The 15286-nt window shown below is 37.4% G+C and overlaps 1 protein-coding gene across 4 annotated transcripts in view; it reads right to left on the bottom strand.

Moving 5' to 3' along the window:
• Positions 1–3165: 3165 nt before the first annotated feature.
• RPS6KA6 (ribosomal protein S6 kinase A6) overlaps positions 3166–15286 on the bottom strand; it is a 40305-nt gene continuing 28184 nt past the window's right edge. For all 4 annotated transcript variants that reach the window (XM_420257.7, XM_015278511.4, XM_040699331.2 and 1 more), the window contains exons 17-22: positions 14666–14824; positions 14090–14251; positions 13568–13644; positions 11778–11895; positions 9463–9603; positions 3166–8318 (exon numbers count right to left, since the gene is read on the bottom strand). In XM_420257.7, coding sequence (XP_420257.3) covers positions 8193–8318; positions 9463–9603; positions 11778–11895; positions 13568–13644; positions 14090–14251; positions 14666–14824 — 783 coding nt within the window. In that variant the 3' untranslated portion in view covers positions 3166–8192. The remainder of the gene's footprint in view (positions 8319–9462; positions 9604–11777; positions 11896–13567; positions 13645–14089; positions 14252–14665; positions 14825–15286) is intronic.

The following is a 15286-nucleotide window of genomic DNA, read 5'->3' as shown; positions in this document are numbered from 1 at the left end:
CTTCAGGAAAGAGTGGATGGTAAAACACTACTGAAAATGATTGTATTTACTAATAGTGAATGCAAGATGACCTGCAGAAATGATTATTTTCATCCAGCTGCCACAACTGCTGCTACTCGCCTTACTGCCCTGCTTCTGCTGCTGCAAGTCACCATGCTGGGACAGGCTGGGTCCAACAGCTGGTAATGCAGTCACTGCTGCTTCCTTAGAGCTCTACAGCTTCGTTTCCTAGAAATAAACCTTTAAGTGCAGATTGCTGAAGAGAAGCCTCAGTACCCATAACATGCCCAGACCATCCAGCAGGGCTGTACAAACCCATGGACTGCTTGTAAGCTACGACTACAAAGACGGATCCTATGGAGGCAACACCTCACGTTGCTCAAATCCAGCTGGGAACAAGGCAAGCAACTTAAACAACGGGGATGTTTTGCTCAGCTAGCTTCAGACTATACCTTACTGGGATGTATTTAGCATCCAGGATGGGTGCACTGAACACGTACGTTTAATTAAAATAAAATCTTAACTTCAATACACTCAGGGACGCTAAGTCTTGTCTCACCCAGGAGATCTCAAGTCCCTTGCTGTTTAGCTAGCGTTATACCAGCAACCGCTTGCAAATACTTTTCAAGATCATGAGAAGAGTTTTAAGGGATACTTACACTCCTTTACAAAAAGAAAACACACAAAACTCAACAATTCACAACTCCACTAAACCAGAACCATTCCCTTCAAATCATCCCCAAGCGGCCTTCTCACGGACCTCGTTTCTAGCTCAGCTTAAACAATATCGGAGCCAAACAGCAAACAGCAGATCCCAACAGCAGGCATAAGACACACTTGAAAACTAGTTATGTATCAAGCTAACAAAATTAGGAAGTAATTTAACACTGCAATTTAGGTCACGTCCAACTAGCAAGCATTTTACAATCGCTCCTAAAGCTACAGCTCTGGAAATTGAGCGTTCTCCTAAAAGCAGCTGCGGCCGTACTCTTGAGGCTAAGAAATCAGCAACAACAGCCCTTAATAAAAGCAAAATATCTCTAAAACTCCTTTCTGTAAAGCAGCAAACACCATGCAGAGCCCTGGAGGGTAGACTGTGGTGTGGAGGTGCAGGGGCTGTGGCAGCGCGGGCAGCCCAGCAGGGGCAGGGCGGCAAAGCCAGTGAACACAAAGCCATCAGGGGGAGTGCTGGCTTCCTCTTCCTAACAATTTAGGGCCATTCTTTTTAATTAAATACTGATGCCTTCCCACGTTTCAGAAAATTAATCACTTTTGGCATTTATTAGTCATTCATTTCTGTTTAAAACGTGTTTTATAATTCATTAACCCACCTCAAAAATTAAATTCTTAACAGCCCAAGGCCCTAAATATGTTTAAGTGAGAAAATTAAGCACAGTAATAAATAGCGAAGAATCCTGAAATATTAATTCGGCCTGCAGCACTTCCCATGTTTATTTGTGATGATTAACTTCAAACCACACACTCGTTGGCCTCAGCAGCCGCGCTGGGCGCGCAGCACAGGTGGGAGTGAGGGAAGCGGCAAAGAAGGGACTGAAGGGCCGCGTCGCCCCCGCCACGCGGCTCCCGCGCGGCACTGCCGCCATCTCGCGGCCGCAGCGGGACCAGGCCCGGCCGTTACGGACAGCCATACAGCGCCTCAGCGCTGCGACCACAGAGCGGAGCGCTTACGTTGCACGAGCATAACGCGTGTGAAGAGGGAGAAAGCAAGCTACTTTCTTCGCAGTCACCTGTATCTTTGACGCATAGGAGGGTCTTCCTTGAGTAGTAAAGCCGTGTACAGGCAGCGTAGACATCACAGCACACAAAGAGCCGTGCAGGAAGGCAGCTCTCAGATCAGCAGCCGCAGGGCCAGCAGGGCACAGAGCCGTGCTCCCCCTGCTTACCTCCAGCCACGCGGTCCGGCACTGAACGTGGTGCTCACGGACACGCACTTCAGTCTCCTCAGCATTCTGGTTCCTCAGCGTCCAGCACCATGCTAGCTACGATGCAAACTTTAGTGGCCATATAAAGAAAGCTACTCAGCTGAAGCAAGCTTATATTTGAAGTGCTTCTGAGAGCTTCCATCCCCCCCAGACCCCCTCCAACATCTTCCTACCCCATAAGAGAAAGAAGTGGGAAGGTACCATATGCAGTCATAAAGCTTCAGATGAGTCATAGGAAAGACTGAGCTCTCTTCTGAGAACCAATGTTTGCAAGAAGGCAATACAGAATGTGCCTATTTAATTGCAACCCTACATCTCATCAGCAGTCCAAGGTTCCCTTAATACAGGTCTTGCCTCTTTCCCCAGCAGCAGCCAGTCCCCAGTAAGCATGCAAGGAAGTTGCTGCCTGGGGGTTTAGGGATCTCTCACTATTGTCCTGCAATGGGGATTATTTGCTGCAAAGTGAACTGTTCTACCACATACAGTGAGGGCATCACCGCTTGGTTCTGCACTAATAGTCCTGTCATCTATAGGAGAGAAGGATGTTAGTAGGGAGAGCTTTCTACTACAGCTTTTTATGACCTCACGTGGCAAATGCTGATGCACTTATTTGAGTGCCTGTGCAGGTCACTGCTTTTAATTTGACTGCTCTCACTTGCAATCTAAACGCCTGTATCTGGAAAGGCAATTATTTCCTCTTTCACATGTAGTCAAAGCTGAATACCTGAAAAACATGGAAGGCAGATCATCCCACCCTAAATTAATACATCAATCCTATCAATAAATGTATGTTTTATTGAAAGTGTGGCATAAAACACTTTACTGTGAATAAAAATTTATAAACAGCTCTTGATGTGAGGCTTTTGGCAAGGCTTACCAAATAATGCAATTCACAGTACATTTAATTTAGTATGTGTGCTCATTAATTTTTATATCACTTTTAAGAAGAGTTGAACTTTCAAATCATAAGTGATCATTTTTTGTCAATTATAAAAATCATGAATTTGCAACCTTTTCACTCTAGTACTCAAGGAACTGCCAGCTATTTAAAACTGAACCTTTATCATTATTCACAACGTCTAACAAAAATAAATACAGTTTTGAGGTTGTCTTTGGCATGTTGGAATTCAAGGCAATCGTATCTCTTAGCAGCACAGTGCAAAGAAAAACAACATACCATACAATGCACTACTAGATTCAGCCTTACAAGGAGAAGAGAACGTAGTACAATGCAAACTTTAATGTCAATATATACAGAGCTTTAAAGAAAACTTTTAAAATTAATGAAATAAATACAATATGATACAAAATCCACAATATGCTTAGAGAAAGAAATGAGTTACAATATCTGATAACGGGGACCTTTTGTATAGTTTCATCTTTTAAGTACCTCAGAGAGCATGTGATTCATTGCACACCATTTTCAATTAATGCCCTTTCATATATTGAGATTTATAGCCAGTCACGTGCCAGAATAGTTTTTAGCTCTAATCAGAGTATCAGTGCAAGATGCCAAAGTGCTTGGGATATTATGACAACACAATTACTTAGCCAATGCTGCTTATAAGCCTAATGCAAAACACACAAAATAAGAACACTTTGTCCTGCAAAGGAGATCCACCTTGAGCATGTTTTTAGTTCTCACACACACAAAAAACCCAAACCAGGATCCAATGTTATTCAAACTCATTACTGGTAATAAGCTATCTCCCAAATCTTAACCATTAAAGATCATTTAAAGCTTTCAAAAAAAGTTGCTTTCTTTACACAGAAAAGTCTCAAGAAAGCCAGTCACTGACTAATTGGAGGGGGGACTTCTAGTTACATAAGTTACTACAATATTCAAGTCAACTACAGCTAAACCCTAGGGTTTTATTTTCTTTAACTTGCTTTCATTCTTTTATTCCCAAAGGAAAATACAGGCATAACAACAAATTAATCCAGGGGAGTACATTTAAGAGGATATGCAACTAAAGAGGCATTAATGCAGAAGGATGGTACATGAACAACAGTGTATGTATGTTACCCGTAGGTACCAATACATACTTAAGAAAAGTAAGTGAACTGTCACAGAGAAACATGAAAAAAAGAGCTCTGATAACATTACGTAAGGACTCATTATAATAACTTAAGAAGCCATTTGAAAACTTTGAGAAACCTGCTCCTCTCCTCCCCTCCCTCCCACAAACATTAGCAAAGTTTTAGTCTAGAGAGGTCTAAAAAAACTTAAGTGCTACACAAGTACGTGAACTCCCCTTAATTGCATTGATGTTTTAGTCTAATTGCATTGATACAAACCAATATACTTACTATATTACTATTTAATTTCACTCAATCCTCACAAGCTCCCCAGCTTTTTTAATTGCAAAATTTGAGGGCAGAGAGAGATGTGTCACTGCAAATGAGCAGTGCATATTGCAAGTAACTTCCAATTGTTAAAATTGGCTAGATGTAATTTTAACTACAGGACATTTCAGTTAATTTCTCCAATACATACATGAAAGTTAGCTTTGGAAAGTGAATTAAAATATGGAAGACTACTCAAGCTCTGCACGAGTGATGTGTGTGAGGTTTTGGATGCCTTCTCTGAATGCTAGAAGAACTTTTAAAACCACAGAACATTGGCCTCAACTAGATAGTATGCTTAGAGCACCTACTTAGGCTTTTTACAGGGTCAGAAATAATTTAGTAGTTTCAGGCGTAATAGGAAAAATATACACCATGCTAACAACAGCATTTAGGCAAGCCACAAAACAGTGGCTTAAATCAATCTACCCATGCTGATTCCTCTGGTTTGGGCACTCTTCATTACGTACCACTGGTGGATGTTGATGCCGCTGCACAGCTTTTGAATACGATACAGGAATACAACAGAGTTCCTCACTTTTCATCAAAAGGAAAACTGAAGATAATAATTGCAATATTGAAGAGGTGAGGTGAAGGAGAAGCAGGTACAGCAGGTAGGTGCTCCAGCTACAGTTTATGTCTGAAGGTTATCTACTCCCTTCAGCAAGAACTGTATCTGACTCTGTGCTCTTGAGATCTAGCACTTAACTGCTATTACCAAAGCCAGAGTAGAAGTTACCTTGCTGGCAGAAAGACACCACACCCAAAATATAAGATCATTTGACAGTAATTAGTTCTCCAGAAATTCTTTTAAGTAGTATTCGTATTTCTTTATCAAAAATAAAAAATGTCACTCTTTTACAAAGTCTGTATTAGATCCTAAGTAGCTTGTAATCTTGAACTGTGCAGAGACCATATAAAACGTTACTGACCTTTCACTCCAAGAGCACATTCAAGCGTTATTCCATTTCACACTGAACTGACAATGCAGTCTGTCCATGAGCATCAGTACTTGAACAAAAGTTTGAAAAAGAGTACGTAAAATTCCAAAAGAAATATCAAAATTAAAGTAAACTCTCTTGTATCCCTGCATATCTGACATGTTTCAAAACTGATATGCTGAAATATTCACAGCAAGTTCACTCCCCCCTACCCCCAGAATGATTTAAGGATTAAAATCAGCATACTACAGTACATAGGTCTCATTAAATGCAACAAAGATGCTTCTCCATGTGATTTCCTTGTGATAAGACAGATTTCTAATGTTGTAGTCACTAAAACCTTGCTTTTGCCCCAGGAGTACCGTTAGCACTACAGGCTAGTAATGATTTAAAAAAAAAAACAAACCTAGAAAGGATAACCTTACAGATGTTTAAAACTCTTTGCTAAGAATCAGAATATCAACCTCATTTGCACATTCTTCCTCTTATCACCTTTGTTTTGCACATTGAGAAGAACTTAAATTATCTTCAGCTGCTTACAACTGCTTTTGTGCAAAATGCTTTTAAGGTGCTTATAATGTGGTGCTCCTAAGCAAGCTAAAATAAAATGCCAATATAAACACTGTTAAATGATTAATGAATAAAGCCATTAAAGACCAGCTGCTACCTTGCAGGAAAGCTGAAGACAATTCAAATTTGACATTTGTGTTCCATTCCTTGCGTTACCCTCTAGACCAACAGTTTTTACTAGTGTGTTTCAACCCATATTGTACCTGGACCTCAGCCAAGACAGCTTATTTCTACCACTATTTTTCCCCCCTCCATAGAGTGAACTCAGAATTTTCTGGTAGTCATTTGTAAATTCACAGAGAAAAATTACAGGCTGAAGATGAGAATTTCACGTGTTCTTCTGGACAAAGGTCTCTAATAGAGAAAAGAAGGATGAGCCAATTGCACAAGGGACAGATCTGGTATTAAATAATAAGCTTTCCAGGAAGCAGTCATGTTCTTTGATAGCTTTCAAGCATTTCAAACAGGCACCTCAAAATCAGGCACAAATGGCCCCAGTAAGCTTCCAACATCTACTTAACACTCAAGAAATTTAGTATGGGGTTTACTCTGCATGATACAAATAGCACACCTATGTTTGCTATATTCATAAAGTCTCAAATCTATATATACTTATACCTAACTATTGGGCCAGATAATTTCCATCTTCTCCCATCACAGCAGAAGAAAGCAGCTTATCTAATAGTACTTCAATCTCAAGTACTTCACAGGTATAAGCAAAAATCAGCCAGCACTCTGCATTTTAAAATCTCAGTTACTATTGTCACTTCTGGGAGTTAGGCCAGAATTTTCCTGAATTTTTTTTTTTTTTTCCCCATTCTGTTTCAAATTACAGAGTTCTGCCATCACAAATGTCTTATAACTGGCTATCAAGGGAGTCTGGGATAATGTTAGTCGATGCTGGCCTGAACTGCAATTTTTGGTCACTTGCATTCTCAGATTGTGAATAGCCCAACTGTTGATCAATAAGATGCTTCCTAATATTTAAAATTCATACCATCCTACCGCTGTACAATTTTATTGACATAATGTCTACAACATGTGAAAATATTTTAAGCTTATTATCCCTGAATGTATTAATTCCTAGTTTACTAGCAGATGCAAGCCAGCACTGGTTTTGAGTCAGCAAACTCCAAGACAATTCTGGCCCTGAGATTTGTTTCTTCTCTATCACAACACTTTTTAGAAAGAACTGAAGTCATAACATGAAGACAGACAGGAAGAGTGAGTGCTGGCAGAAGGATATTGTCAGTAACTTGCCCATAACTGTGAAATTTCTGGGTCACTATTCTCTTATCTGGGTACACTGCAAGGCTTATTTATTTTTCCCAAGCTACCCCTACAGTTAGGCAAATTGAATTTTGTGTTTATGTTCTGTAGTATTTGTACATGCAGCTAGAGATTCAGGTAGAAGCAATAGTCTATAAGAAAAACAATAAAAAAACCCACATGCCAAGTTTGATATAACAAAGTGTCAGTTTGCCTTATGTGCCAAACAAACTTAAGGTTAGTTATATTTGGTGGAAACAACTGCTAAGGAAACAGTAACAGTTGTTGTACAAACAGATATACAATAACAAAATTTAACAAAACTGGATGACATGATGTTGTAGTACCAATATTATTTCAGTCCTTAATTTGTCAGTTTACACATGTATTTACCTTCTCCAACTCAGTGCCAGACGACGACACTCATGGCAATAACCGTAAGTGTTCTTTTTCTTATAAGAGGCTTTTTCGTAAGTGAAAAATTAAGCTTTCAGGTAAAGTGCAGAACCTTACACGTACCTTTTGTTTATGTTTTCACAAACTTACCAATTACTGGCACTGTGCAAACACAGACCTGCCAAATTAGCACTAATGCATTTAATACTGGCACAATACATTAGTCATCTTTTTATAAAAAAAAGAATGAACAAGTTAATTGATTCAACTTAATTCATTTAAGTGCCCAATTACAAAATTAAAAAAATTTGTCCTTCAGAACAGGGTCTAAATGCACAAAGAGAAGAACAAAACTTACACTGACACTTTTTTATGTACAACTTGGTCAGTGGCAACGGTCCCCCAAACCTTTTTATTTATTTATTTTTAAATGAACCCACCAAAACTATACAGAATGCGAAATATTTGCAACAGATCTCTTAAAGGACAGTGTCAAGAAATTCATCATGGTGTACCTGATGTTTAAATTAATTTAACAGATACAACCTGTAAAATAACACAGTATGAACCTGTGGCATTTTTTTTTTCTTTTTTAAAAAAAGGACTTCTACAGAATTCAAGTAGTGTAGCAGGAAACCATAGATGCCTTTTGATCACAGGTCAGGCAAAGTAAAGCCACTTATTGGATTTTCTCCTTGCTTCTGTTTGCTAAGGTGTCCCAGTGGATCTATAAGTCTGTTGACGTTAGCTTTTTCATGCTCCGTCGCTGAGCTAAACTTGAGGCTGCAACAGGCTCTAACACTGGCTGAAATGTCTTGTGATTCAGTGCAGAATATGTAGCAGCCATGGCTCCCTAGAGAACAATGAGAGATAATAAGTTGTAGAAGTCATTTTTAATCACTAAATAAAATAATTCAATATTAAGTTCTTAAAGAGAAAAGTAAGATTTATGGCAGATCACATACCTTTTCTAAAGTTGGTGTTAAATGAAAAAAACATTCACTGTTGATTCCTTCAGCAAAGTACAAAACATTTCTTTTCCTTTGCTGTGTATTTATTTATTTAGTGTACCTTAAATATATCTTACCTTTTAGTGTGAATCAGACTTGGTACTTTCTAAGCAACAAATAGCATCAGTTTATGAAATATAGCCTCTTAAGTGGCTACTCAGGTCCTGACTTATGAACACAACACTACTAAGACTGGCTTTCACAGGTCCTTAATCAATTTTGTCAGATTAAAAAGCAAGTTGTATAAGCTGTTCATAGTAGAACATGCTTGCATGTTATAAGTCAGAATCACAGATACAAAGTGAACACATAAAACAAGTGCAAAAACCGTAGCTTGCTAATTTAGTTAGGAAACGTGATCTGGTCACAGAAACAAATCCCAGATCAACAACACAGAAACATAGAATGGCCTGGGTTGAAAAGGACCATAATGATCATGGAGTTTCAACCACCCTGCTATGTGCAGGGTCATCAACCACTAGACCAGGCTGCCCAGAGCCACGGAAGTGGGAAGAAACCCACAAGGACTACTGAGTCCAACTCCTGGCTCCACGCAGGACAATCCAAAATTCAAACCCTATGTCTGAGAGCACTGTCCAACTGCTCCTCAAACTCCAGCAGCTTGATGCTGTGCCCACTGCCCCGGGAAGCCTATTCCAAGGCAATTCATTGAGAAATGAATTTCTCAAATAAGAATGATAGGAGATCTGTGGAAGTTTCAGATAACTGAGATACCTGGTTCTTGTATGGCCAAAAGCTACCTTTATCTACGAAAACACAAAAAGAATGAACAGAAAAATTTCTTCCCTCACATACAGGTTAAAAAAATTCAATTTGTTTGCTTAAATAACTTAAATGAAGATGTACGTACTGGCAAAGAAAAAAACCTACATTCAAAAATCAATTCTGTCAGTAAACACTTAAAGTGATCCCAAATCATTGCACATCCATTAACTCAAGCAATATACAGTCCTCAGGTTGTTTTACCTTTACTAGATGTGGTGCATCTTGCCTGTTTAGTTGATAATGGGGCAACTGGTCTCTACAGGCTATCCATGAATGTTTTAATACTTGCTCTGCTGTATACCTCTGATGCGGATCTACATGAAGCATATGTGATAACAAGTCCTAAATAAAAATGAAAAAAGATACATGCTATTTAATTAAAACAATTTTAATAGACTATAAGGCATTAATTATGGCAGTAATGAAAAAATATGTGGTAGGGATTAAGACAACACAAACAAAAACATCAGTAGATAAATTGGATCATTTTGTGCCTTGACACTACAGAATTCTGAAAACAATGTGTTGTACTATAATCAGTTTAACAGAGCAGGCCTTTATTGTAAAGAAACTTGTTTCTGTGTTTTGTATTTCAGTTTGTTCATAATTAATATACTCTATAAAAGACAAGAAATATTAAAATTTAGCAGAATGATTTTATGGAAGAAAACTATTGGCAGATATTCATCCACATTTGTACTATACACCTGGGATCTGCTGACTACACATTACGGTTGAATCCATATATAGCTATATATTAGCAAAGTGTTTTTCTTTCAATGAGGTATATAAAGAGTAAAATCAAATAAGAATGGACATTTTTCTTTGTCTGTTTAGAAGCACTAGTAATAAGCTATGAATTCAATGGTCAAATTGATTGGTCAAAATGGTTGGTCAAAAGGTGACCTGAATAGGAAAGGCAGAGGAATAAAGACAGGAAGAACTCGAAAGAATACTCAACGTGAACAAGCTGACAGAATGTTCCTTTTGTTTAGGCACAAAATATTAAACATTGATGACTATATACAAGTTAATTACTTGTGGATAAGACAGAATTAGCAAACAAGTATTCTGAATCACTCCTATTGAAATGCACAAATTATGCAAGTTCCAAAAGATCAGGAAGAGACAGTATTAATGCCAAGACTTACAAAAGGTAAAAAATGGTGACTAAGATACCTACAGAGCAGTCCAACACCAAACCCCTAGAACACATACTGCAATTGTAATTCAGTCTTCAAATAAAAGGACATCATAATCAAGCTGATTTGCAAGGTATTCAAACATACTGAAGTATTAGTTTAATATTTGAAAGTAACAACAAAAACAGTAAAGACCTGACAAATTCAGTGTTGAACAAGTTAAAAGCATGAACTGAACCTATGCTATAGAAATAAAACATATTAATACAAATTAAGTTGCTGCTAGAACAAAGATAATCGTAAAGTCATTCTTCCATTTAAGTAATGCCACATACATCTGGTTTTGATCCAATAAAAATAATGAACAAAAACATTAGGAAAGTCTAAATTGGCATCTATCTTTCTTAAAATCTAAGTTAGTGACCTGTGGGAAGTAACAGTGTGTAACTGTCAGGTTTTCAGTGAGAACTAAACTAGAAGTATACAGTAAAAGCTGATAAACTGAAGGGCTGGCAGCCATCCAATGGGATCCAGGCAGGACAGCGTTATGAACCAGCCAGAACCTTACAAAAGTCAACAAAAACTAATTCAAAGTCCTCCACCTGGGATAGAAGAAATCCTTACCAAGTACAAGCTAGGGATTGACCATACAGGGAACAGCTTTCCTGAAGATGACATGGAGGTCTAGATAGGACAGCAAGCTGAACTACCAGCATGACCCAACATCTAAGAAGTCTGATAGCATCTTGGGTTGAAGCTAAGTAGGTTGAGAAAGGTAACAGAACTCCTTTACTCAGGCCAAATGAATGAAGATGGAGGAAAAACCAAGAGATGTTCCACAAGAGATGTTACTTGAAACTAGGAGGAGATTTTTCCTCATTTACACAGTCAAAGCTGCCTGGTCACGTTGTACAAAAATCTTGGAGGTTTTCAAAAACCAGACTTTAGCCCTGAGCTACCTGCTCTGACTATAAGATGATATTGCTTTTGAATCACAGAATTCCTCAAGTTGGAAAAGACCTTTAAGATCATCAAGTCCAACCACAGCCTAGCCATACTACACTAACATTAACAAATCACTTTCCTGAGCACCACATCCAAATGGTTTTTAAACACATTCAGGGACAGTAACTCAACCACCTCCCTAGGGAGCCTATTCCAGTGCTTAACACCCTTCTTTACAAGAAGTTTAGGTATCAGGAAAAACTAAACCTCCCCCAGCACAACTAGATAACTGCAGTATTACAGTACAGTTTGCAGGTAAGAATAGCAAACTACTGTATTAGACTAATCTATTTTAGAAAGCTCAATAGATGTTCTTTTAAATACTACAAAGTTAAAAAAGGAAAAAAAAAGCCAGAAACAAATTTATACCTTTGCTGCATCAGAAACAGTGTCCCAGTTGCCTCCACTTAATGAGAATTTTCCACTGCCTATCCGTACCAGGATCTCCTCAGGAGTATCATTAGGACCATTTGCAAATGGAGTATAGCTATCGAAAGGGAGGAACACCAACAACAAAAAAATCATAGGTACAAAACTGTAAGAAACTGATAAAGCCTCATAAATTATTCTGAGTAAATATTCCACTGACAGAGATATTACATACTGTCAATACTTACAGTTTCAAAGATTAAGTGCTAATACATCATCTTTTTCCCATAATTATAGTTACATAGAATAAATGAGAAACGCAGACTGAAAAGATGCTTTAACTTCTTATCTTAATAAAGCATTCTAACTAGTGAAGACTTAGAAATTAAACAGAAATGATGAATAAAAACAAAAACTACGCTAGACAATAAGCATTGAAAGCAATTGAAACCCAGAGCAGTACACTAACAGAAGGACTAGTAAGGCTAGAGAAACAGTGTTGGGAATGTATGTTCATTTAGACACAATGAGCAAAACATACATATATCTCTGGGGAAAAACTGCAAGAAAATTCTTGATTGAAAAACAAAAAACAAAACCCACCAACACCACGAGTTAGTAAGGTTTATACTACAAGATCATTGGGTTTGGAGGTTTTTTTTTTTAATAACTTACTGGATTTCTGTAAATCCAGGTTATTTTCCTAAAACTCCTACTGTCAAGAATTAAAAAATAAATACCTGAATGACTTAAATACATGCCTTATACAAATATCCAAAGTATTATAATGTTTTGGTATCTACTATGATCATAGGCTAATATCAAGTTAGTTTTAATAATAACAATTAAATGTTACTCAGATTAATTATATCTTAACACCTCTTGGATTTCAAATCAGCAAGATGGAAATAATAAAACTTAATGCATCGTATCTTAGCACTTTGAAAGCTCTACGTAGAAGAAAGGTCAACCAGCATCATCAGCAAATATTTACGAAGCATCCTACCAGTTTAATTCTAGTACTTCAGCTGATGTGATTAAGGAGAAGTAAACAAAAAGCTAGGAAATCACATTGGACTGTTCTATTCTTGTTACCTGCCACATCTTCTTTTTCAGACAATGTTTCTTAACTGCACAGGCAGCATACTGCCCAAGATCTGCATGGTTGCACATCAGTCATGCAGTGAACTGAGCTTGATGACAACATCATAGTGGTAGTAGCAACTTTACACAGAAAAGCACAATATGACCAAGAACAGTTCCCAGTAAATATTTATTTGTATGACAAAACTTACTTTTACACCTGCCATAAGAGAATTCATTAGCAAGTTTATAAAAGCTATTAGTTTAAGCGATTTATAGTGCTTAATGAATGTTTAGAGTTTAGAAAACTTAAGAGGTTACAAGTTAGAGAATTCTGTAAAAGGGTCACGAGCCGAGCCTGCAGAAGATGATACATGAGTTGACTGCAAGGGCACTATGGTAGGCAAAAGAAGGAGTGGAAGGATTAAAACAAAACAGAAACCAGACATACTTTTACAGACTGAATTGTCTCTCAAACTAGAGCAAGTCTTTGGTATCCTCTGACCATGTAGTAGGGAAGAAAGAAGTCCTGAAACTAACTGTAAGATAAACCTAGTTTCTGTATGCCTTTTTAACAAACAGTTCTATTTTAGTGTCTTTTGTTCTGCATGCAAATCAGTGAAGCAATCACTTAAAATTTTAATAAAAACAGGGATTTGTGCAGCATGCTGGAGTTGTAGGTTAAAAAAAAGCTATTATTTCCTCACCCTGCCAACATTGTGTAAAGGAGAACACCCAAGCTCCATATGTCACAAGCAGCATCATATCCCTGCCGCATGAGAACCTTGGGGGAAAAAAAATGTTTTTTTTTATAAATGAAAGTCACTTAAGAACAAGAAAAAGCAAAAAACTCCACCCCCCGCATGCAACCCCAAACTGGTACTGGTGCACACACAAGCTATGGATGCATAAGTCAATCCCAGTATAGTTTGAGGTTTCATCATTAGCTGTTCAATATACAAGTTACAGTAACTGTCTACAATATTTCCTGTTTCCAGAAGATTATCTTAAGATTCAAATCCATCCTTATTTTCTGGAGGCAAACTCTAAATTTAACCTTTTTAAAGCAGATTTATTATAAACACTTAAGTACTTCATCAAGACTGGTGCATAACTGTATCTAAGGAAAACTAGCAGGTTGTTGTTTTTTTAAACTATTTAGAAGTGTTTTGTTTAAGTAAGTTTATGCATCAAAAACAGCACAGAAGACACATGGCAGCTTAAGATACCTCTGGTGCCACAAAGTTTGCAGTATAGCACGGAGTCAGAAGTAGCCCATTTTCTCCTCGAAGTTGTTTTGCAAATCCAAAATCACAAATCCTGATTGAATCAGCATTATTTGAATCATCCGTATATAAAATATTACTAGGTTTAAGGTCTCGATGCACTACCTTTAAACAAGAAATATTAAAAGCAATCATTTAGATGATGTACAAACATGTGCAATTTTGTTATTTATAAAATAGTCTCTACATTAGCATACCTATTAACACTTCTACACTATTACCCAACTTTCAAGTAACATAAAAATTCTGTTTAAAGTAAACTCAAAGCCTACTAGCTCATAATGCAAACGGAATTAACATAACCAACTTGCAAACAAGCATAGGTGAACAAATATTATCTGTTTCATTATCTGTGCAAGTTAAAATGGCTTGTAGAGTAACAGGTAGGATGGGTTGCTAATCACTTTTTTTAAAAAAAATAAAACACAAGTTTTCCTTTCTGCCATAAGAAAAGCACATAAAATGTATTTGTTAATTCAAAGTAATGTGAATGAAGCTATGACAAAAGAAATCACTCACTCCTTGGCAGTGCAGGTAGTCCACAGTCTTAGTGATAGTATATAATACAGCGCTAGCCTCTCGTTCTGAGAAGAATTTTTGTCTAAGAATTCGATCAAGCAGCTCTCCGCCCTTCATCAGCTCAGTGACGAGATAAATGAATCTACCATCATCATACACCTGAAGTTGAACAAGCACATATATATACACACACATTCAACTACATCATCTATAATTACAGATCCTGAAAAATCTGGAAATTATAGCCTATACTTTTCACCCATTCATATACACGAACATTAAGTGCAAACAGCAGGGCCTGTCAAATTGAAATCCATAATCCAAAAGCTTTAAAGGCTGAAGTATAAAGAAAGCCTATATGTTATTCTGTGAGAAGCTGAGATAATAAATAATTAAACCATGACTTAGAATAAAACTTCCTCAGTCTAGGAACTTCTGTTTGCAAGAGGAAACTAGCCCTGCCATTCTCTGCTCCTTTTCCCCTCCATAGATGGTTTTTAGCTGCCGACACTTTGCATATACATGACACATGCAACTGTATTTTCAGATTCAAATTACCAACATCTGAAATAAGAAAAATATGACTTTTAACAGGTACATCATTTCTCATTTTAAGTTCAT

The sequence above is a fragment of the Gallus gallus genome, chromosome 4 (genome assembly GCF_016699485.2).
Source record: "Gallus gallus isolate bGalGal1 chromosome 4, bGalGal1.mat.broiler.GRCg7b, whole genome shotgun sequence".
In the NCBI taxonomy this organism is placed as follows: domain Eukaryota; kingdom Metazoa; phylum Chordata; class Aves; order Galliformes; family Phasianidae; genus Gallus; species Gallus gallus.
Note: the sequence above shows the minus strand (reverse complement) of the source record. Positions and strands in the feature narration are given on the sequence as shown.